Source organism: Dama dama, chromosome 8, assembly GCF_033118175.1.
Source record: "Dama dama isolate Ldn47 chromosome 8, ASM3311817v1, whole genome shotgun sequence".
Lineage (NCBI taxonomy): Eukaryota > Metazoa > Chordata > Mammalia > Artiodactyla > Cervidae > Dama > Dama dama.
This window is the reverse complement of record NC_083688.1, coordinates 553286-575943: the sequence shown is the minus strand read 5'-3', so window position 1 is coordinate 575943 and position 22658 is coordinate 553286. Positions and strand designations below refer to the sequence as shown.

At 53.0% G+C, this 22658-nt stretch overlaps 1 protein-coding gene across 2 annotated transcripts; it reads right to left on the bottom strand.

Moving 5' to 3' along the window:
* Positions 1–6380: 6380 nt before the first annotated feature.
* On the bottom strand, positions 6381–20687 carry NECAP2 (NECAP endocytosis associated 2). Of its 2 annotated transcripts, XM_061148009.1 has the most exons (8): positions 20555–20687; positions 18253–18353; positions 15741–15845; positions 15574–15655; positions 14516–14624; positions 11674–11851; positions 8417–8501; positions 6381–7647 (listed from the first exon to the last, which is right to left on the bottom strand). In XM_061148009.1, the coding sequence occupies exons 1-8, from the start codon at positions 20644–20646 to the stop codon at positions 7599–7601; spliced, it is 801 nt and encodes a 266-aa protein (XP_061003992.1). In that variant the 5' UTR covers positions 20647–20687; the 3' UTR covers positions 6381–7598. The 2 variants fall into 2 exon arrangements, with proteins under 2 accessions (XP_061003992.1, XP_061003993.1); XM_061148010.1 differs by lacking the exon at positions 18253–18353 and having other exon boundaries at positions 20555–20676.
* Between the last annotated feature and the right edge of the window lie 1971 nt (positions 20688–22658).

Genomic DNA, 22658 nt, shown 5'->3' with positions numbered 1-22658 from the left:
CCAGGGAACACATATCCAACACCGGCTACATCTCAGGAGCCCAAAATTAAAAACCCGGCCAAGTCCCCCACAGCGGAGTCCCGGGTGGGAGGGGTACCTAGTCCCCAAGGGCTGACCCAGGGCTTGAGAGAAAGACAGCGAGGAGTCAAAGAAACCTCCAAGATCCAAGGTTTCTGACTCCTGAGGTCTTTCCTGAGGAGCCTGCCCTGGCCTTAGCCTCTGCTCTGATAGGGCCACAGGATTTGGTTGGTAAACACCTGCTGTGAGCTTAGCTAAGGAAAACAGGAAATCTCAGATGAGAACAGATGGTACCCTACTGTCGCTTCCCTCCAACCGTCTCCCAATCCCCTGGATAAGTGGAGGTCCCAGAGGGAGCTGGCGAGACTGGCCCCCAAGGAGGCAGACACTGGCTCAGAGTGCTGCACTCTCGTATTTGCATAAAAATCACAAGGGAGCCGGCTCACAAGGGCAACCCCAGAGATGGGGGTCTCAGGCCCCACGGTGAGAGGCCCCAGGTGGGCCCAAATCCCTACAGGGTTTGCCATCTTGGGGAACTCAGTGGACCGCGCTGGGCCTCAGTCTCCTCACGGGCAAAAGGGGGCTTCTTGCGACTTCGCAGGATGCACTGAAACAAAATCCAAGCATGGGGGGCAGGGCCGGCGCCTGGCCCACCGGAAGCGCAAAAAGGGATGCCTGCTGGTGGCCGAGTTGGGAAAGGCCTGCCCAGCCGCGCGCGAGGCGACGCCCCGACGGAGAGGCGTCCGTCTGGAGGCCCAGGCGAACCCCCGCCTCCTCCCGCCCATCCTAGGCCGCGGGGATAGGGCGGGGTTTGGAGACGGACGGCGGGCAGGACGTCCGCAGAGGCCATGGGCGCTCTCCGCCAGCGGCGGGCCGGGCAGCGCGAGGGGCGGCACCCGCCCTGAGGCCCCTAGGCCCCGGGACCGCGGCTCCGGCCCGCCTCCGCGCGAGCCCGCCTCCCCGCCTCCGCGCGCGCCCGCGACCCGCCCCACCCGCGGCCGCCGCCCGCCGCGCGCGCCCGAGCCCCTGGCCCACGGCAGCGCGCGCCGCCGGCTTCCTACCTTCGCGCGCCAACGCCGCTGCCGCGCAGACCGAGCGAGCCGGGCCGGGGGGCGGGGTCAAGGCGGGACCAGAGGTGGGCGGGGCAATGGCGGGTCGGAGGGCGGGGCCAGAGGCGGGGTCGAGAGGGGCCGGCGCCCGACCTGCCCGCGTCCTCGCGTCGTGTGGCGTCGGGGGCGCGCCCTGGGCCCGGGGCGGGGCTGGTCGCAGGGAGCGTGAGGCGGGCTCTGATCCGGGAGCCTCACTGGACGGAGGGCTTTTCCCACAGGGTTGCGTTTACTGCTCCGGACAGTAATAATCCCCAAACAGGGATTATTAGCTCCTTATGCCAAAACGGGAAATTGAAGACTAAGCCTGGACTAAGCTCAGGGCCTGGAAGCTGCAAGGTGGTACAGTCGACTTGGAAACGAGACCCAGCGGCAGTCTGGGGTTTTGTGTCCCCTGCTGTTTGGTCACTAAGTCGTGTCTGACCGTTTGTGACCCCATGACTGTAGCCCACCAGGCTCCTCAGTCCTTGGGATTCTCCAGGCAAGAATACAGGAGTGAGTTGCCATGCCCTTGTCCAAGGGATCTTCCCGACCCTGGGATTGAACTCCCGTCTCCTGCATTGGCAAGAGGATTCTTTTCCTCTGTGCCACCTGGGAAGCCCTTGTGCCCCCTGGCCCTGCCTTCGAGGCCTTAAACTCCTAAAGTCTGGCCTCGACCCATCACCCAACCAGGCTGAGGCTGTGCCAGCCCTGCTACGTAGCCCACAGTAGCATTGGGAGTCATCAGTTACTTGACCTGTGGGGAGAATGTATTTGTTTTCCTGACTGTCCTGCAGTCGCGGATGAGGCACTCTGGCCTCAGCTTGTTCGTGGGTAAAATGGCAGAAACCCACGTACTGCCCCTTCAGTCTGAGAAGCTTGGGTGCCTTCTCCACATGGAATGGAGATGAGACCATAGAGGAAAGCAGGTTTGAAACTAAACAGCGATGCGTCCTGTCTTTTCTAACAGTAGGTTACATGTCCATCCTCTCAGTGGGCCTCAACTTCCCTGCATTCTTGAAGGCACTGGATCCATTTCAAAAGGGGGAGGCAGGTAGGTCTGAATCTCTAGGGTAGAGGAAGGAATGTTCTATCTGAAAAAGCATGTTTAATTTTGTGATTTTACATTTGGAAAAAAGTAAATTCCCACAAAGAAAAGCAGCAGGCCTACAGCTGATGGTTCTGTGTTTCCCCACCGGTAGGAGGGAATGGATGGTGGTGGTGCTCAGTTGTGTCCACCTCTTTGTGACCCTATGGCCTGTAGCCCATCAGGCTCCTCTGTCCATGGGATTTCCCAAGCAAGAACACTGGAGTGGGTAGCCATTTCCTCTTCTAGGGGATTTTCCTGACCCAGGGATCAAACCCACATCTCCTGCTCGGCAGGTGGATTCTTTACCACTGTGCTACCTGGGAAGCTCACTAAATGGTAGTTTTATCTTCGTCAAAGCCTGGGTTTTGCACCTGAGAAACTACTAGGGGCTGCCAATGTGTCCTTTGGGCTCTGATACCTGGGGATGATGCAAGCAAGGCTGCGACCTGGGCCAGGCCTGAGAGCTGTGGTCCAAGATTTGGGTCAATCCCTAGGGTCTGGGATGAGGAGGGGTGTGAGGTTTGGAGAAAGGCAGTTTCCCTGTGGTGTCCCTGGCCCAGCTTGAGGAGGGCTGACTGCCCTCTGCCAGTAAGGAGATGGGCCAGGCCCCCAACTTCCCCAGAGTGGCTCAGGTCTGTGTCAACCTGTCCAGAATCTCCAGATTTGCTGAATCCCTACCCAGGCCCAGCCCCTTCATGGATCACAGCCTTGTCATGACAAACCTAGACAGCATATTAAAAAGAAGAGATATACTTTGCTGACAAAGGTCAATATAGTCAAAGCTATGGTTTCTCCAGTAGTTGTGTACAGATATGAGAGCTGGACCATAAAGAAGGCTGAGTATTGAAGGATTGATGCTTTTGAACTGTGGTGCTGGAGGAGACTCTTGAGAGTCCCTTAGACTGCAAGGAGAACTAGTCCATCCTAAAGGAAATCAACCCTGAATATTCACTGGAAGGACTGATGCTGAAGCTGAAGCTCCAATACTTTGGCCACCTGGTGTGAATAGCTGACTCACTGGAAAAGACACTGAAGCTGGGAAGGATTGAAGGCAAGAGGAAAAGGGTGTGGCAGAGATTGGGATGGTTGGATGGCATCACTGACTCAATGGACAGGAATGTGAGCAAGCTCTGGGAGACAGTGAAGGACAGGGGAGCCTGACGTGCTGCAGTCCATGGGGTCGCACAGAGCTGGGCACCACTTAGCGACTGAACCCAGGTCCTGACAGGCTCGTGGCCTTTCCAGCCCACTTCTGGTCCTGCCTGTCCCCACAGAGCCCTCACTTCCAGGATGTTGCTCACAGCGTTGAGGTCTGTGCTCCCCACTTCTTGCCTGTCTCCCCAGGCCCATCTGCACCAGGTCTCCCTTGGGGGTCCCAGTGCCCACACCTCGCCGGCAGCCCACGCTGGTGGCCTTCCACACTGCTGGCTGTCAGCCTCCCATTTTCTTGTTCCATCCTTCGTCCCCTTTAAACTCTTCTGTGAAGGAGAATTGAGAACCTACAGGTTCTAGGGTTATTTCAGTTTTACAGGGGAGGAGACCGAGACGTCACAGAGGTGCAGTGGCTTGCCCAAGGGCACAGAGCGCGAAGTCCAGTGGGTCTAACCCCATGCTCTTTCCTCTCCCCCACGGTGCTGACTCCGGAGATTTTGGGAGGGACAGCAAACACAGCTCCTCTCTGCTGGACCTTCTTACCCCAGGGGCTCCCAGGAGCCCACTGCAGGGAAGCACACACTGGCATCAACCCTCCCCCGCAGGCCTTGAGCCCGCTGCCGTGCTGACCCAGGGCTCTGTTGAGCCTGGCCTGTGGGCATTTGAACCCACAGGGCTGCTGACCCTGGTCGCTGCCCCATAACCAGGCGGCACCTAGCCCTGTGCCCCTGGTCCGGCCACTGGAAGGGAGTTATGCTGGCTCCACTGTGGAGGGGCCTAAGTCTGTGGCTCCGGTAACGCAAACACATGACTGGGACTTAGCACCCCCAGGCTGCTAGGGCCAAGGGCTTGCCAAACCCTGGTGCTAGGCTGGGTTGGACTCTGCACCCCACCAGCAAACCACATTAAGCAGGAGGCTTAGAGGATCTGTGTTCTGGTTAACTGGACTTGCTGGATACCTTAAGGTTAACTGACAGGGTCTTTTTTATAATGCCTGACTTTAAGATCTTTTTTAAACCTTATTTATGGCTGTGCTGGCTCTGTGCTTCTGCGCCCGAGTTATCCGGTTGCTAAGGGTGGTAGCCAGTCTTTGTTTTGACGGCAGGCCTCTCACCACCGTGGCTTCTCTTGCTGTGGAGCACGGGCCTTGTTGCCCCGCAGCATGTGGACTCCTCCTGGACCGGGGATCCAACCCGTGCCCTGCAGTGGGGGCATGGAGCCTTAACCACTGGACTGCCGGGGACGTTCCTGAGACAAATTTTACATTAAGGGCACAGAACAGTGCCTTGCAGACATAAGCAATAGCTGCTGTCACAGAAAGGGGAAGTGAGGCCCCAAGGAGCAGGTTAAGTGACCTCCCAAGGGCATACTACCATTAAGCATGTCCAGACCCTTCTCTTCCTCTGACTCCCATTCGGATGCCCTTCATGCACCTGTTGTATTAGTTATCTATGGCTGCCTAATGGTATAACTGCAAACTTGGCAGCTTCAGACACATTTACTAACTCAGTTTCAGGGTTCGGGGGTCTGGGCACAGCTTGGCTGGGTCCTCTGCAAAGCTGCCAAGTGCTGGCAGACAGGGCTCATCTGAGGATCAACCAAGGAAGGGTCTGCTCCCCAGCTCAGGAGGCTCTGGCAGCGTCCGGGTCCTTGCAGATTGCTTCAGTTTCTTGTTGGCTGTTGGCAAAGGCGGATTTTCCCACCTCGACACAGTGACCCTGGGACTAGGGCAACTCACGCAACATGGCAGTTAGCTTTTTTAGAGCCGGTGAGACAGATGTTGCAATGTTATGTAGTCATGAAGATATCCTGTAGTCTCAAAACCCTCAACCCAATACCTACCTCCTATCCCCACCCCACCGTCTGGAAGCTCCAGTCAAGGATGTAAGTGAGGAGACGCGTGGTTCGGTACTGGGGGCTGTCCTGGGGACCCCGGTCCCATAGCTGGGATTCTAGCTGGTGATGCACCAGACTGTCCCCTGCCCTACAGATCCCTCAGGGTGCTTTCCAGGGTAGATTTTTTTGACTGCAGTTTCTTCATCAGCACCACTATGAATAACAGTTCTGGATGCATTACCTGATTCTACATCAAGGTGATTAAGGTCTAACTACAGGACGGGCACCTGCTAGTGCTTTATGTGCCTCATCCGAGTGACACTGGGCTCAAGGAGACCACGGTCACACATTTTTTTTTTTGTGGTCAAACATTTTTACCAGGAAGACAGTCTAGATCAAAGCCCAGGTCTGTCTCCAAGACCCAAGGACTCACATTCAATGGTGCATGGTTCCTGTAAGGGTCTCCTCTGACTCTAAGCTTCCTCTTTCCCAGCCTCTAAGGCACTTAGAGAGAAGACAGGGAGTCATAGCAAACGGACAAAGAAGTTTACTACTCCTGAGAGTCCCTTGATGCAATTTCCATTTCCTTACTTAAAGGACAAGAGGGTCCTCAGTTCCAATTTTCTCGGTCCTTTGTTGCTGTTCAGTTGCTCAGTTGTGTCAGACTCTCTGTAACCCCATGGACTGCAGCACGCCTGGCTTCCCTGTCCTCCACTATCTCCTGGAGTTCAGTCAAACTCACGTTCACCATCCAACTACCTCCACCTCTGTCATCCCTTAACACTGCTTACTAGTCAGAGGGGCCATTTCTATAACCAACCATGAAAACACATCTTTCTTACAGAACCCACAGGCATGATAAACGCTGTGGCCTTTATCTTGTCTTTCAGTCTCTGTGCCTGGACACCCTTACTATTTAGGGAGCTCCTTCCATGGAGGGAGGCAGGGCTCGCCCCCAACATGTGAGGGCAAGAAGCCCAGAATGTCCCAGAAGGGCAGAAAGGCTATACTTGTAACCAGAGAAATTACTGGTTGCCTTAGGGCAACAGGGACAAATCCCCCCATTCTGGCCAACCTGTCGCTGTGGCCCCAGACTTAAGTCTGGACATGGGTTCAGTGGTAAAAGGCAGTGTGTGTCCTGTGGAGGCATCCTGGAGGAGTTAGCAGCCATGGCGCCAAAAACATTTCCATCTCTGACATACACTGACCGAGTAGAAATATTTATTTTTTATCTTAGAAATCTGGTCCCACCAAAAGGCCAACACTTTTTTTTTTTCAGTTTATCATCTACAACTTTCAAAAAAGAACCCTTTCAATTAAAGAGGTAATGGATGTCAATGAAAGCGATTTTAGAGGTGTGCTCAGATAAAATTATTTCCTATAAACCAGGAACACAGGCAAGCCTAGACTTCCAGTTGCTTCAGAACTCCTTCCGTCTGTCACGTACAGTCCCCGAAGGAGAGAAGAAAGGAAGGAGCTGTCTGCAGACAAGGCACTTCAGGAAACAGCTGGGAGCGAACCCAAGTCCGCCAGGACCCACGCTGTGAGCCTGGGAGCCCAGACGGCTGCCCGCCGATGGCAGGGCTGAACCCCTCACCTCCATGAGAACAGCGGCCTCTCTGGCCCAGATGCAATCCTACCTGCTGCCAGCGCCTGCCTCGGCCCTGCCCTGCCCTCCAGGCCTTGAACACGCGGAAACCGGGCCACGAAGCTGAGATGAACACCACTCCTGAAGCTCAGAGCAACTCCTGCGGCTGACGGTGAGGAATGCTTTCAGAGACTCCCGCGGGGGCAGGCTGCCAGAGCACGCTTTTACAGAGACCGTGAGTTAGTGCAGATCAGCACATTAGCAAAGCAAACATTAAAAGAATTTTAGAAAGCTGGCTAATACTCTTGGTTTCCCTCCTGACCATCTGTTCAGGCTGTTCTAGCCTAAAAACCTGCTAGAAATCAGGAAGGAGCCCCTCCTCCTGACTGGAATGGCTTCAGCCAATGAGCATGGGGAAAGGCCCCCTCCAGAGGGCAGTCACGTGACACCTATGACCTCCCCAGATGGGCTGATCTGAATCCAGGTAGCACACTCAACCCCTTCTTTTGCTTTGGGGGCTTGTGTTTAATAAGAGTCATCGCGATGGAAGAGTCTCAGAGTCTCTCTCATGTCAAGAGGACAGACAGGGACAGGGATCCAGGAACTCTTCTTCCATGTTCTGGTTGCAAATTCGAATCCCAGGGAACAGTGTGACACAAGGCCAGTGTATTGCCCAACACGCCCAGCCTGTCGAAAGATCCAGGCAAGGAGGAGAGGAGAGACATGCTCCCAACAGAGGCTGGCCAGGGAACACCGCATTCTCCTTCCTTCAGCCCCGACGAGGCGGCTCCTTTCCAGAAATCATATGAGGAAGAGAGTCATGTCCAGATCAGAATTGGACCCAGCCTGCGCCTGGCTGAGTCTGGCTAGAGGTCGACCTGGAAAGATAGGGACGGGGGCAGACTTTAAATGTTTGGAAATACAGAGCACAAGAGATGTAACTTCTCTCCAGGCAGAAAGAACTCCAAGAAGCCAGTCCCTGAATGTTCTAGAGCAGGGGTCAGCAAACCACAACCCAGGACTAGACCAAATCGAGTTCTCTGCCTGTTTATGTAAATAAAGTTTCACACTCACTCACTTACATACTGTGGCTATTCTGGGCTACAAGAGTGGTGATGAGGAGCTGGGATACAGACCACCTAGCCTGCACAGTTTAAACTTTTGCTTCCTGGTCCTTGAGAGAAAATGTGTGCTGACTCCCAACCTACAGCCTATTCACGTAACAATGCTGTGTGTTTAGCATCTTTTCACCCTGACCCCTAGGTAAAGGCTTGAAATTTTAAGGAAGCAGAAAAGGCAGAGGTCCCATGAGGACGGGCCAACGCCAGAACCCTGGTGAACGCGTGGCCCAGTGTTCTGGGGTGGCTGGTGGGGAGGAGGAGATTAGAGGTACTGGTGACAAGCCAGAGAACCAGGTGAGGTGGTTTAAAGACCAGAAGGAGCTGCAGAAGGCGGCAAAAAGCCTTCCCAGAGAGAAACGTGCCACCCGGAGTGGGCACTCTGGGGCTCCGTCCCCTCGCTGGCCTGAAAGTGTCTGAATCGGCACGCTTGCTCCCGATGTCAGAAGGAAGGCGCTAAGGCGATCCCAGGTTTGTAAAGTAACGGCCCTGGCCCCAGTCCCACCACAGAGAACCTGATCCTCCTCACCCTGTGGATTTGGTGAAGTCTCCCCAGACGTCGGCGGTGGCAGCGGTGGCAGGCTTGGGCTGTGGCCAGGACACAGTGGCACCTCCTATAGACGGCCCCAAGTCCGATGGGAAGGGAGAGGAGAGAAGGAGACAGAGGCGTCAGAGGCCTCCCCTTCTGGCTGCCTCAGTAACCCGGAAATCAGACTCATGATTCCAAGTTGCTGAGAAAGACGTGCAGAAATGTGCTTTTTGGCAACAAAACGCCTACAGCCATTCACATCTCTGCTTCTTCTGACGAGCCCTTGAGGGGCTCCTGGAGACAGCACAGAAGGTCACACACCAGGTGGAGGGGAGGGGACCAGCAGGGGCGAGTCACATGCCATCATTCTATCTGAAGCAGACCTCGCTCCAACCATTTATGCTGCAAATCTGTTTAAAATATACCATCTCCTGACCTCTTGGATGGAGAATGCTCACCAAAACTGCAACACTGTCTTTTTTTTTTTTAAGTTATTTATTTTATTTATTTGTAACTTTTTATCTTTTTGGCCACACCATGCAGCAGGGATTGAACCCGTGCCCCCTGAAGTGGAAGCAGGTAGTCTTAACCAGTGGACCACCTGGGAAACCCCAGCAACACTGTCTTTATATAAAGTCCTCGGCCAGTGTCTGGCTCAACTAGCTGAGAAAATTATATGCCAGACATGTGCCAAGTCCTAGAAGCCAAACTGTTAAGGGGCTGGGGAGTCTTCCAGAAGTACAAGTGGGCATCTGCGTGGGTGTCGTCACTGGGTGGAGGGCATGGCAGGGCGGCAGGGCGTGCTTTTCCAGCCCCTCCCCCAGCGCTGCCAGCACCACTTCCAGAGGTCCTGTGCCTGCCACCTGCCTTCCCACCAGCTACGTCTAACATCTGATGGGCTGGAGAACCAGGTAAAACTGGGGCCCTCCACAGCTTAGTAGTTCCCCGAGTGAACTACAAAACTTGGGCTTCCCTGGTGGCTCAGATGGTAAAGAATCTGAGGTCAAGAATCTACAGGTAAAATCCACCTGCAATGTGGGAGACCTGGGTTCTACCCAGGGTGGGGAAGATCCCCTGGAGAAGGGCATGACAACCCACTCCAGTATTCTTGCCTGGAGAATCCCCACAGACAGAGGAGCCTGGTGGGCTACAGTCCATGGGGTCACAGAGAGTCAGACACGACTGAGCTAATAAGCACGGAATATTTAATAGACATTATCTCGCTTGAACTGCGCCACAGTCCCTGGGGGATGACAGGCCAGCCTGTTTGACTTTATGCAGGTTACTTAAGCCTTAGTCTCCGTATTTCTAAAATGCAGACAGTAGTGATGAACACTTTTCATAAGACTGACCAGTCTGAGGATCAAATATGTTAACAGAAGTCTTCGAACAGGCCTAGTCAACAGTGATAATGATGGTAACGATGCTGCTGCTGCTGCTGCTGCTAAGTCAGTTCAGTCGTGTCCGACTCTGTGCGACCCCATAGACAACAGCCCACCAAGCTTCCCTGTCCCGGGGATTCTCCAGGCAAGAACACTGGAGTGGGTTGCCATTTCCTTCTCCAATGCATGAAAGTGAAAAGTGAAAGTGAAGTCACTCAGTCATGTCCCACTCTTAGCAACCCCATGGACTGCGGCCCACCAGGCTCCTCCGTCCATGGGATTTTCCAGGCAAGAGTACTGGAGTGGGGTGCCATTGCCTTCTCCGCTAATGACGCAGTGCCGCTCAAATGAGAGCTAATGTTCAGGGAGCGCTTACAATGTTCTAGGCACCGTTCCACGCGCTCTATGTGGGTTGGCACATTTGATCCTCACAAGAAACCTGTTCTGTAGGCATCATTACTACCCCCTTCCTACAGATAAAAAAATGGAGGCACAGAGTAGCAGGCAATCTTCCGAATGTCCCACAATGGTAAGCTGGATTTTGAACTCAATCAGTCTGGTCTGGGAACATAGCAAGTGCTCATAAATGCTGGCTAATCATGACCCCAGCCGCCTGTCTGGCGTATCGCGTCATACAGCCTTGGGGGCAGAGGCCTGGGGCTGTACCGGCAGTGCCATCAAGGCACCAAACACGATCTGGCGCAAAGTAGGGACTCCACGTCGGCACTGAACATGCATCGGCCACAGACAGAACGCCTGAGACTATGGCCCTCAGACCTCAGTGAGCCACCAACAGTGTGAAGTGTGCAGGTTCCCACCCGTGTCACCAGGATGCCAACAAGCCCAGGGGTCCTGTGATCTCACTGTGACTCCAGGGACCGGGCAGGCGCCCTCCCTGCTGCTCCTGCCATTCTCTTGGGGTGAGGGATTCCCACAGGGCTGAGGTGTGAAGCCCAACCTCCAGGTAAGCCTGACCCTTAAAAGGGAAAGAAAGCAGGCTTCTTGTCGGGACCCTCCCCCACCCCAACATGCTGGTGAGAGAAAGGGGTCTGGCGACAGTCACCCAGCCCAGGGAAGGCCAAGAGCATAGTGCCCCCACCCAGGCAGGCAGGGTGGGGACACTAAGGGGCCGGGCTGGCCTCCCGGCACCTCAGCGGCTGGCATGAGGCACTGACTCCCAGAACCCCAGGTCTTCAGAGGCGCTGCTTACGACCTGGAGCGAGCGCCAGCGCAGCTGCTGAGGAAGCTGCCTTGCAGCGTCCAGCGCCCAACAGCCTCGCTGAGGAGCCCGGTTCAAACTCAATCTCCAGTTTTACTTCCCACCACCCGCCATGGAACATTCGTGTGGCCTCCATCTCCGTAACACACCAATGTTTAAAAATTAAAAGTCTACATCCTGTTCATGCTCCTCTTCTGTCTGGAACGCCAGTACCCCCGGCCCGATCTTTGTCCTTCAAGGCCTGGTTCAATGCCACCTCTTCCATGATGACAGCTCCCCAGACCATGCGGCTGGTAATGAGTCTGGTCCCCCTGCATTTGGTCTCTGTGCCCAGGACTCTTCTCTTCTATTATTAACAGACTGAGCATCCTGTGCCCAGAGGCCACGTCGCCATCACTCACTCACTCAACGAGCAGCCTCCAAGAACCGGGAGTTGCAGTCCCTGACCACTAGGGTGGGCCAGACAACCTGAAGGAGAGGTGGTGGGAAAAGAGGAAGCCCTCATCCAGTGTGGGCAGGACCAGCTTTGTGGCAGCCACCCTCCAGTTCCTCACCACGGGCACTGTGACCAGTGTGGGCGAAGGAAGGAAAGCCGAGGGGCCCGCTGCCGGGGGAAGAGGAGCCTGAATTGCGGGGCATCACCCTCGTACACTGACCTGAGTTGGGAGAAACTGCTGGCTGGACGACAGAGCCCCCCACAGACAAATGCTCCCCAGGGAGAGGGGCCAGGGCAGCAGTTCTTGCCCCTGGGGGAGGGGGAAGCAGGCTCAGTCCTCCCGTGCTGGTGGGCCGGGCGCGGGGCGTCCCAGCTGCGCCTTCCTTCTTCTTCATGCTCTAAAGAGAGGGGAGGGATGAGCATCAGTCAGTTCTGCTGGATCCCACTGCCACCAGAAAACTTCACAAAGTGACCCTGGGGCCCCAAACGTCTGCATCACCAGGACGCCCAGCAGCCACCCACAAGGCCCTTTCACTGCCGTGGACAGTGCTCAGCGCATCGCGATTTGCGCGCCATCAGGAGCTCCATCCCACACTCAGCACATCGCGATTTGAGAGCCATCAGAAGCTCCATCCCACGCCCACCCGCGTGCCTGAGGCGGGACACTGAGGACTGACAAAGGTGTGAGGCAGCCAGGACACACATCCTCCTGGCGGATGCGAAAACGGAAAACCACCTTGGAGAGCTGTTTGAAAGAGTCTTTAAAGCTGAACATATGACCTGATGCCCCTGCCATTCCACTCCTACATGGACCCAGCAGAAATACGTACACGTGGGCACCAAAGACACCATCTGAACGCTGACAGCAGCACTCCTGTAACAGCCCCAAACTGGAAGCTACCCTGATGCCCACCATCAGGTAACTGCACAGATACTCAAGATACCTTCTCATAATGCAGCCTGCCACCACCATGAGGATAAACCGACTACACTCAACAATATGCATGCTCTCACACATGCCAGGCTGAATAAACGAAAGGAGTCACACACAAAGGAGTATGAAGTGTATGAGTCAATCAATAAAATGTTAAAAATAACATCAGGATAGTGCTCACTCTGTCCTGCGGAAGAGAGCAGGGGAGGGGCTTCCAGAGTGGTGAGAGCCATCCACGCCTTCATCTGGGGGCTAGCTTGTGTGAGCAGATTTGTGTTTTTAATATTTATTTCTTTATTTTCGGCTGCACTGGGTCCTCACGGCTGTGCCTGGGCTTTCTCTCAGCACGATGTTTCTCCTCCTGCGGAGCACGGGCTTCAGCACAGGCTCAGCAGTTGGGTGCACAGGCTTAGCTGCTCCAGAGAATCTGGGCTCTTCCCAGACCAGTGATAGAACCCGTATCCCCTGCAATGGCAGGCAGATTCTGAACCACTAGAACACCAGGGAAGCCTATATATTTGTTTTTTAAAAATTCACTGAGTTCTGCATTTATAATGTGTGTACTTTTCTGTATGCATATTATACCTCAATGAAACATTTAATAAAGAAAAACAGAAAATTCAACACCGAGGTGAATCAGAAGTCAGAGCATCTCAAAGATGAAGATGGCGTGGTTCCCACCTTGCCAGGAGAGCAGCAGCTTAATCAAATGCTGAGATCACAGACCAGAGTCAAGTGAACTGAAGTGAAAGTCACTCAGCTGTGTCTGACTCTTTTCGACCCCATGGACTATACAGTCCATGGAATTCTCCAGGCCAGAATACTGGGGTGGGTAGCCCTTCCCTTCTCCAGGGGATCTTCCCAACCCAGGAACTGAACCCAGGTCTCCCGCATTGCAGGCAGATTCTTTACCAGCTGAATACTGGGGTAGGTAGCCTAAGCCCTCCAAGCCCTGGGTATGCATACAGCTGTGCTGATTATTTCTAGCTTGACGACCCTGCACAGGACCCTCAAGCTCTCTAAACCTCCATTTCCTCTCCTAAAAGGGAGAATGTTTAATCTGCATGAGAAGCACCCTAAAAACACTACCTGGCACACAGTTGATGCTCATTAAATGTTAGTTTCCTCCCAGCAAGACAGAGATTCACATCCCAACCAGTCCACTGGACATGACCTGGATTTTCTCTTAAGAGACAGTTGGCCAACTTCAAGGGTCCCAAATCATCACCAGCAGGAAGCAGAAGAGAGGAGAAAGAGATAGTAAGTGAAGTGGAAGACTGTTATTTTAGGATTACAAACTGTCTTCAGAAACAAATCCACTAGGTCCTCAGTTCCCCCAATCATTCAGCTCCACCCCCACAACCAGGCAGAGGGCACGTCTTGCAGTCCAGCCCAGCTCAACCTCTCCCGAGATGCAGGGCCCGTCAGGACTATGACAAGGGAGCCAGGACACCACCATCAGCAGAGCTGCCCGTGACCCCCAGTGCCCACCCGACGCTTTCTTGCCTAGCAGAGTGCTGCCAATCTTTTTTTTTTTTTTTAATTTGGCTGTGCCAAGTCTTAGCTGTGGCACGAGGAATCTTTTAGTTGCAGCATGTAGGAGCCACTTCCCTGACCAGGGACTGGACCCATGTCCCCTGCATCAGGAACATGGGGTCTTAACCACTGAGCCACCAGGTAAGTCCCTAAAACACAACCTGGGATGAGCACACGGGCCCCCCTGCCAACAGCCAACACAGAAACATCAGCTATGGCAGCAAGCGACTGATGTTCTTCAACTCAAGAGGCTTTGCACACACAATGCCCTCTGAACCGCCCTCTGACCTCTCTTCCCTTGCTCATAGGTTGCTTCTTCCAGGAAGGCATCTCTGGTTCCCCCTAACTCTAGGCTACAGGACTCCCCACCCCAGGAGTTCCCGGCACTGAAGACACCCCGGGGTCACAGAACCTTCCCGCCATGTAATCACACCCCGACTCCCTCATGTCAGCTCCACTCTGAGCTCTGCGACAGCGAAGCCCTCGTGCTCGCCCCCAGTGCAGTACCTGACGCCCAGCCGCTACTCAGTAAACGCGTGCTGAACCGTGAGAGGAGCGGCAGCCAAGGCCGCTGAGCAGGGGCAGCACTCACCGCAATGTTGAGCTTGATGGTCTGGCCCTCCTTGAAACTTAGGTCCAATTTGGGACCTTGATCCGGGTTTTGGGCTTGTTTTGCAAATTCACACTGCTGTTTCACCCACCTGGGGAGAGAAGAGAGAAGAGGTGAGAAGGGGCGCGCTGCCCTGCATTCACACCCTCGCTTCAGTCCTACCTGCCGTCCGTCCAGGACGAGGCTTTTACTGCAGCCTCAGGGAAGAGACTGAGAGCAGCTTGAGAATCAGGCCTGAACGCAAACCCTGGCTTTGACATGGAAGCAGCTGCAGGTTTGTCACTTTCCTCATCAGCAAAATGGGATGACGAGTCCCTATGCCTTAAAGACTGAAAATTTCACGAGGTCATTGATAGAGAGGGTCCTAACACTGGTCTTCAGGAAATCTGAGAACCTGGTCCTCTCCTCCTCAGCATGTGGTGTGAAGACTAAAACACCATCCAGGGGCTTAAAAAGTAAATGGTGAGACAGGACAGACACCCAGCAAGTAGAAAGCAACAAAAAGGTCCCACACACTCCAAAGAGCAGCCCTCCAGCAGCCACCCAGAGCAGAAAGGAGCTACAAGCACTCAGATGAGCAGCTGCACACTCCCCACAGCCAGAGATGGAGGACTCAGATGGCAGGGAAGCAGGCTTTCCTGCCCTTTTAGCTTCAGAAAGGACCAGCAGGGTGCGTACTGAGTGGCCTGGGAATCCGAGCACTGCTTATTACAGCATGGAGGAACAGGTCTGGAAAGGCCAAGGGAGCCAGGAAAGGACTCTGGCTGCTCAAGGGCCTGATGGGGGCAGAGATGTGACACCTCAAAGGCTGGGGCAGCTGACTGGGGGGGTCAGAGATGGGCCTCAGGAAAAGGAGACCTCAAGGTAGAGATGAGGACTCGCAGAGCACAGAGGGGACCTGTCTTAAAGGAGAAGTGAGTTCCTCTGAGACTCTGCGAGCTGACAGATCACACACAACCACCTGGGTATCCTAACCTGGGAGATCATTCTGTCCCAGGAAAGAGGGAGGAGGCATGCGTGTGTCTCCTGGAACCACTCACTTGAAATGGTCCTGCAAGGCAACATTGAAGTCAAAGGCGTCACCTCGGTCCCCGAAGCCAATTCCAATAAATGCCCGTCGCCCTGGAGGACAACACACAATCAATCCTACTTTCCAAAGGCAGAGAAAACCCTTCTCGGAAGAGGAAGCCCCAAGTCCCGAGCTTACCGTTTCCATCCTCAATGCGGATAACGAAGTACCTGCTGGAATCTGTCACGCTCTCCACAGCTGTGCCGGGAAACTGATCCACTGGGGCCTGAGCAAAGAGCTCCCCTGAAAGCAGAAGTGAGGATGAGCCTTGAGTCCCTCACAGCCTATTTCTATCCCATGACTGGGGCCCTTGCCCTGAGAGGCAGATTGGCAAACCTGACTCTGGAATTCAAGTCAAACGCATTCTGGCTAAAGGAATGTAACAGGAATATAACCCATGAAAGATTTAAGTCAGAGGTGGCTTACAGGTCAGATCCAGTTCTTAGTTTAATATTTTCAATTTAACTGCCAAACACTTCAAAATCAAATTACATGTAAAATAATCCAGATTTCTAGCTTCTCTTAAAATCAAAAGCTCTAGCAATGTTGGGCTTCCACTTCCATGTGAGAATGATGGGCTGGAGCTGGTCACCATTCCGTGTCTCACCCATTCACACCCACCACCTGTACCCTGAGTGCCCTGGTTCAGGGAGATCACACCTTCCACATCAGTCAAGTACCTGAGGCAGCACTCGAGGGACAGGTGAACCCAGTGAAGAGGGAGGGTTTCTGCACTCTAGAAGAACCTGAGGCAGGCTGATTTAATCTAATCACGGGCCAAAAGAGTGACTGATTTTAAAACAGCTCTTCCTTGGAGTAGGAAATGGCAACCCACTCCAGTATTCTTGCCTGGAAAATTACATGGACAGAAGAGCCTGTCGGCCTACAGTCCATGGGTTGGCATGACAGAGGGGGTTTGAGGGAGGTGGGTTGGTAGCAATAAACAGGTGGAACTAAAAAAACAACAAAAAAACAGCTCTTGTAAAATGCAGCCCCTTATCAACTACGGTCCTCCAGGGTGTAGTGCAACATACACCTTCTGTAAGCATTTACAACTGGTATTGTTTTCAAGTGTACTGATCTCTGCTGATGAGTCAGGTATTGACCACTTTCTACTAAATCCTATGGTTCAGAGGTGACTGTGATCAAGGCTGAACTGAATCCAAATCGGTGGCCCAAGTCTGTAGCTTCTTGCTAACTCCTCTGCCCGCTCTAGTTTGGTCCCTGGGGATCCGGGATCCCCCTGGATGCCTTCAGCATAGAGCAGCAGTTCCCCACCACGGGCGACCTCGCCTCCCTTCCAGGGGCATCTGGCGATGCCTGGTGACACTGGTGGGTGCTGCTGGCATCTAGTAGGCAGTAGTCAGAGGTGTCACTGAGCATCTTAAATATGACTTAGACCACAAAACTCAGCTGGCCCCAAATGTCACTACTGCTGAAGCTGAGACACCCTGGCCTAGAGTGATTGGAAAGTGAGGGACAAACATGACCCAGTGGGCATGACCCAAAGCTAAGAGCGTCCTGGGGTGGATCCCGCAGGTGAGGCTCAGCTCTGAGCAGTGGCTGGTATACCAGCTGTGTACCTTGGAGGTAGTTCCCAGGGTCCCCAGAGAACAGGTGCTGCCATTCCCTTGTGATGCCACCTGGGACGTCCCAGCAAATCTCCCAGCCAGAGTTCTCTTGGCAGACCAGGCAGCCGTCCCTTCAAACTCCTCTGCCATCAATGCTCAGTCATGCTTGAAACAAATCGGCGCTTTGGGTCACCTTGCAGTTCACAAAGCATTCGGATATCTACGTGTTCATTTCATATTCCAACAACCCCATGAAGCAGGAGCTAATGTGATCCCCATTTCACCAAAATGGAGGCCAAGGTGTCAAATGTCATGTGGCTTGTCTAAGGTCCCAGAGCTCAGACACAAGTGATGCAGATCTGAGAAGAGGCAGCCAGTTTTGCTCACAAATCTTTGCATTTTATTTGCCCCACAAAGGAAAACCTCTATGGTAGAAAAAGAAGACATTACAGAACACTGGGGCATCTGACTGAGAAGCCCTGCGTCTGATTCCAGCTCTGAGGGGGTGGGCTGGGACTGCTCCAGGCTGTGTTGCCCTCCACAGCTCACTCAGAGGCGCTGGGGGCACAGGACTGCCGGAGATTTTGCCAAGGGTGACAGCTGTCAGCTGACTCCAACACAGCCCAGCTTGGCTTGTCCTCTCACCACAGAAAGAGCCGAGAAGGACAATTTCCAGTTCTTTCAGTTAATGGGTGTGGTCAGTCTGGAAAGTTACCATTTAGTCGATAAGCAGAATTCCTGATTAAGAAACCAAGCTCACAGCAGAAGTCAACGTGTGGCTTATCTTCCAGGGAAGCTCCAGGGCTTCCTACTTGGGACCCACCTGTAGGCCTTTGCTCTCTGGGCTCCCAAATTAGTATTTCCTTAAAGACACCCAAAAGAACAGGTGCTTGACAGGAAATACTTCCTTTTAAACTAAAGGTTGGGGAATGGAGTCAGTGTACAAGTATACCCAGGCTCTGATCTCCAGGACAGGTCCCCCGATTCCCTGAGTGGCCTGGCCAGGCCCCGGCCGCCCCTCCCTTCACAAGGTGGGAGGCGCGGTACCTCAGCCCCACGCAGGCCTCCCTGGCCTTTACCTGAGGTCCTGTCCTCCAGCTTGATGTAGGCCACCTGGCCTTTTGCAGTGATCCGCAGCCGGCCACTCCATGATGGCTGGTCCAGCTGCCACTCCGCAGCCCTGAAGGGACAAAAACCGTTGTGCCGCTGCCAGAGGCTCCCGCTCCCCTTCTCTAATGTTGGGGGTGGGGATGGGGCCGGGAAGGGCATGTGGGCTGCATGCTCCAGACCGGAGGCTGGCAAACTTCTAGGGAAAAGGACCACACGATCTCTGTCCGCACTCCTCACTCTGCAGTCGCAGAGGGAAAGCAGTCATGCTGCGTCAGCATGCTGGTGCTTCAGGTGTTCTAACTAAATATTTTCTACTGGGCAGGGCTGTATTTCAGTGAAACTTTATGGACAACCTGATTTTCATATAATTTTCACATTCTGAAAAATTCTTCTTTAAAATGTTCCCCAACCATTTAAAAACGTAAAAATCATTCTTAACTTGCTGCTGCTGCTGCTAAGCTGCTATGAGTCAAACAAAAACACATGGGTCATAGCTGGCCAACCCCAGCTTGTAGATGATAAGTTCCAGATTATAGAGACCTTCTCTGAAGTAGAATTCTAGGCTTTTTTCTGTAGAGAAAGCAACTACCGGGGCCCATGGTTTGCGGAAGACACTGCTAGGCTGTGGCAGTCAAAGCAATCATCTGGGACCACTGAGACCATCTTGGAGGAAAAGGAGAAGGGGAGTAAGCATCAGTAGAAGAGCAAAGGAGAGCAACAGGACATGTGGGAAAAGTGAATGAGTGTTCAAGAAATCTATTCTCAAAGGTAGCCTGAGAAGAAATAAACCCAGGAAACCACAGACCTATCACAATGGCCTCTTTTGGCTCTTTTAAAGCATTGACTTTACATTTTATTTCTAAGAAGCATCTCAGTAAACCCCTGTAAAGCAAAAACCTTGGGTATTTCCAAGAGGCTTTTCTTGGAAGTCCCTAAGCATATGCCAGGCCTTGGAGAGACATCATAACTGTGGACACAGGTTGTTTTGAAGGCCACATAAATGCAGACTTTCGATTCACAAGTCAGCCAACTCAGTTTCAGTTCCTCTTATTGGGGCAAGAGGCCTTTAACTCAAGCAGAGCTCTGAGACTGAAGTGCAGGGGTTGGCAGTTTCCTTTTTTGCCAACCTAGCCAGCCTTAACACTTGGTAACCTCGATCTCTGGGGGACCAGACTAATGCTACTGAAGGGAATGGAGGCAGATGACCACCCCTGGTTTGGTTGTGGCCCATCCCGTTTGACCACACAAAGCAAATGAGTTTTTGTTCTCACTATTGTTGCTTTCATATTATTTTTAAACTATGTCATGGATGTAGTGGGTGTTCAATAAAATATTTGTTCACTAGAAAATCAGCTACGAGACCATGTTAATACAACTGAAAAGTAACAAGAAGCCAGAGACGTTGACACTCCGTCATTCTTGGGGTGCAGGCCAACCATGTATCTCCAAATAACTTGGACAAACATTGCCTTCAAGATCGCCCACCCTCCACCCCCACCCCCGTGTGGCACAAAATAGCCAAAGGCTAGGTTATCCGTATGAGACATTATCTTATTTTTTTTTTTTAATATTTTCCCTCATTTGACAATGAAGACAAAATGCAAACTGTACAAAGACATACGGTGAAAGGAAGTGTCCTCCCAACCCCCTCTTTCCTCTGGCAGGGCAGTTTCCTGTGTTCACTTCCACATAATCTACTTTTACAAACATGCCTATTGGTTCGTCTCAGGTGAACATTTCACCAGACAAGTGCGGATGGATGCCTCTCAACAGCCACAGGCTGTGATCAGGTCGGAGGTTTGTGCCAAGAAAGCTGGGCAGGGCAGGGCCCCTGGGCTTTCAACGTCAGCTTAAAACTTCCCAGAACGGGTCCTTTGGACCGGTTCTGGGCTCCTTTCCTTCCCTGGGGGATTTCTGCCAGTGACAGGGCTCCTCCCCCGCAAGTCTTTCCAAGGATCCCTTCTAGGCCGTCAGCTAACGCTGAAAAAAAGGTCTGTGACACCACCACTCCAGACCACGTTTAGGGTCCCTAAGCACTATATACCACTTTCAAGCCTTCCCCGCTGCCGGGACCCCATTCGTCGGACTGAGACATGAGAAAGTCTGGGTCCCCCTCGCTGCTCCGGCCTCGACCTGAGAGAACCCGCTGCATTACCTGCGCCCGCCCCTCGCCCGTCAACTGGCCAGGCAGTCCTCTCCCACAGTGGGCGTGTAGGGATGGCCGGGGAGGGGTTAGGTCGCGACTAGCCTAGCCTGGCAGCAGGTGGTCACCTGTAACCACGGTTGGTGGCCCGCGGCGGGATGCGGTAGACGTGGACATCTGGCTTCACACAGAGAACCGACTCGTACTCCGCTTCCTCCATCTCGTCGCCCCGAGCCCGCCGGACTTCCGGTTCCTTCCCCGCCCAAGGGAAGTCGCGACTCTATGACTCACGTCAGGCTAGAGCGGCAGATCGCAGGCGTCAGCTGCTCGTCGCTGCGCGCCCTTTACTGGAGGCCTCGCCTCACGACCTGTGGCGGAAGAAACCAGCAACCACCCAACAAACTGTGGGAAATTCTTAAAGAGTTGGGAATACCAGACCACCTGACCTGTCTCCTGAGAAATCTGTATGTAGGTCAAGAAGTAACAGAACTGGACATGGAACAATGGACTGGTCGCAAATCGGGAGAGGAATAGTCAAGCCTGTATATTGTCTCCCTGCTTATTTAACTTATATGCAGACTACCTCATGCGAAATGCCGGGCTGGATGAAGCACAAGCTGGAATCAAGATTGCCGGGAGAAATAGCAATAACCTCAGATATGCAGATGACACCACCCTTAATGGCAGAAGGCGAAGAACTAAACAGCCTCTTGGTGAAAGTGAAAGAGGAGAGTGAAAAAGTTGACTTAAAACTCAATGTTCAGAAAACGAAGATCATGGCATCCGGTCCCATCACTTCATGGCAAATAGATGGGGAAACAATGGAAGCAGTGAGCTTTATTTTCTTGGGCTCCAAAATCAATGCAGGTAGTGACCTCAGCCATGAATTAAAAGATGCTTGCTCCTTGGAAGAAAAGCTATGACAAACCTAGACAGCATATTAAAAAACAGAGACATTAGTTTGCCAACAAAAGTCCGTCTAGTCAAAGCTATGGTTTTTCCAGTAGTCATGTATGGATGTGAGAGCTGGACCATAAAGAAAGCTGAGCACTGAAGAATTGATGCTTTTGAACTGTGGTGTTGGAGAAGATTTTTGAGGGTCCTTTGGACTGCATGGAGATCAAATCAATCAATCCTAAAGGAAATTAGTCCTGACTATTCATAGAAAGGACTGAAGCTGAAGCTCCAGTACTTTGGCCACCTGATTCAAAGAACTGACTCGTTAGAAAAGACCCTGATGCTGGGAAAGATTGAAGGTGGGAGGAGAAGGGGATGACAGAGGATGAGATAGATGGTTGGATGGCATCACCAACTCAATGGACACGAGTTTGAGCAAGCTCTGGGAGTTATAATGGACAAGGAAGCCTGGCATGCTGCAGCCATGGGGTCTCAAAGAGTCGGACATCACTCAGCAACTGAACTGAGTGACTGACTAAGGGTGGTCTGAAGGGCTTCTCAGGTGTCACTAGTGGTAAAGAACCCGCCTGCCAATTCAGGACACATAAGAGACATGGGTCCTATCCCTATATGGGGAAGATCCCACTGGAGGAGGAAATGGCAACCCATTCTTGTCAGGAGAATCCCATGGATAGAGGAGCCTGGGGGGGTATAGTCCATTGGGTCGGAAAGAGTTGGATGTGACTGAAGTGGCTTAGTATGCACTCCGGTTATCTGATGTCTGAAGCTCCAGTACTTTGGCCACCTGATGTGAAGAGCTCACTCATTGGAAAAAGACGCTGATGCTGGGAAACACTGATGGTGGGAAAGATTGAAGGCAAAGGGAGAAGAGGGCGGCCGAGGATGAGATGGTTAGTTAGCATCATTGATTCAATGGACCTGAATCTGAGCAAACTCCAGGAGATAGTGAAGGACAGGAAAGCCTGGCATGCTGCAGTCCATGGGGTCACAAAGAGTCAGACATGACTTAGCGACGACAACAACAACAACAACAAGGGTTGTCTGGGCACCTCCCCTTCCATAACATCTCAGAAGCTGCAGAGAAAACTTTAATACACATCACACTGCAATCCATTGTCTGGTTGTGGGTCTTCCCTGTTGCCTCGACATTTACACCTGATGTCCAGTTGGCTGAGATTCAAAGCTGTAGCTACCTAGACTGCTCTCTCTGATGCTTATCTCTCCTCCAGCCTTTGCTTCCTTCTGCTCTTCCTGAAGGTCCTGCCATCAGCCGACTCTGTAAGAAGCAACCGAGGCTTTTCCTTCTAGAGAAAG

Coding starts and splice junctions, on each gene's coding strand:
- NECAP2 (XM_061148009.1), bottom strand. CDS start 20,646: ATGGAGGAAGCGGAGTACGAGTCGGTTCTCTGTGTGAAGCCAGATGTC. Junction 18,354..20,554: donor GCCACCAACCGTGGTTACAG/GTGACCACCTGC, acceptor TTGTCCCTTCAG/GGCTGCGGAGTGGCAGCTGG. Junction 15,656..15,740: donor CCGCATTGAGGATGGAAACG/GTAAGCTCGGGA, acceptor GTTGTCCTCCAG/GGCGACGGGCATTTATTGGA.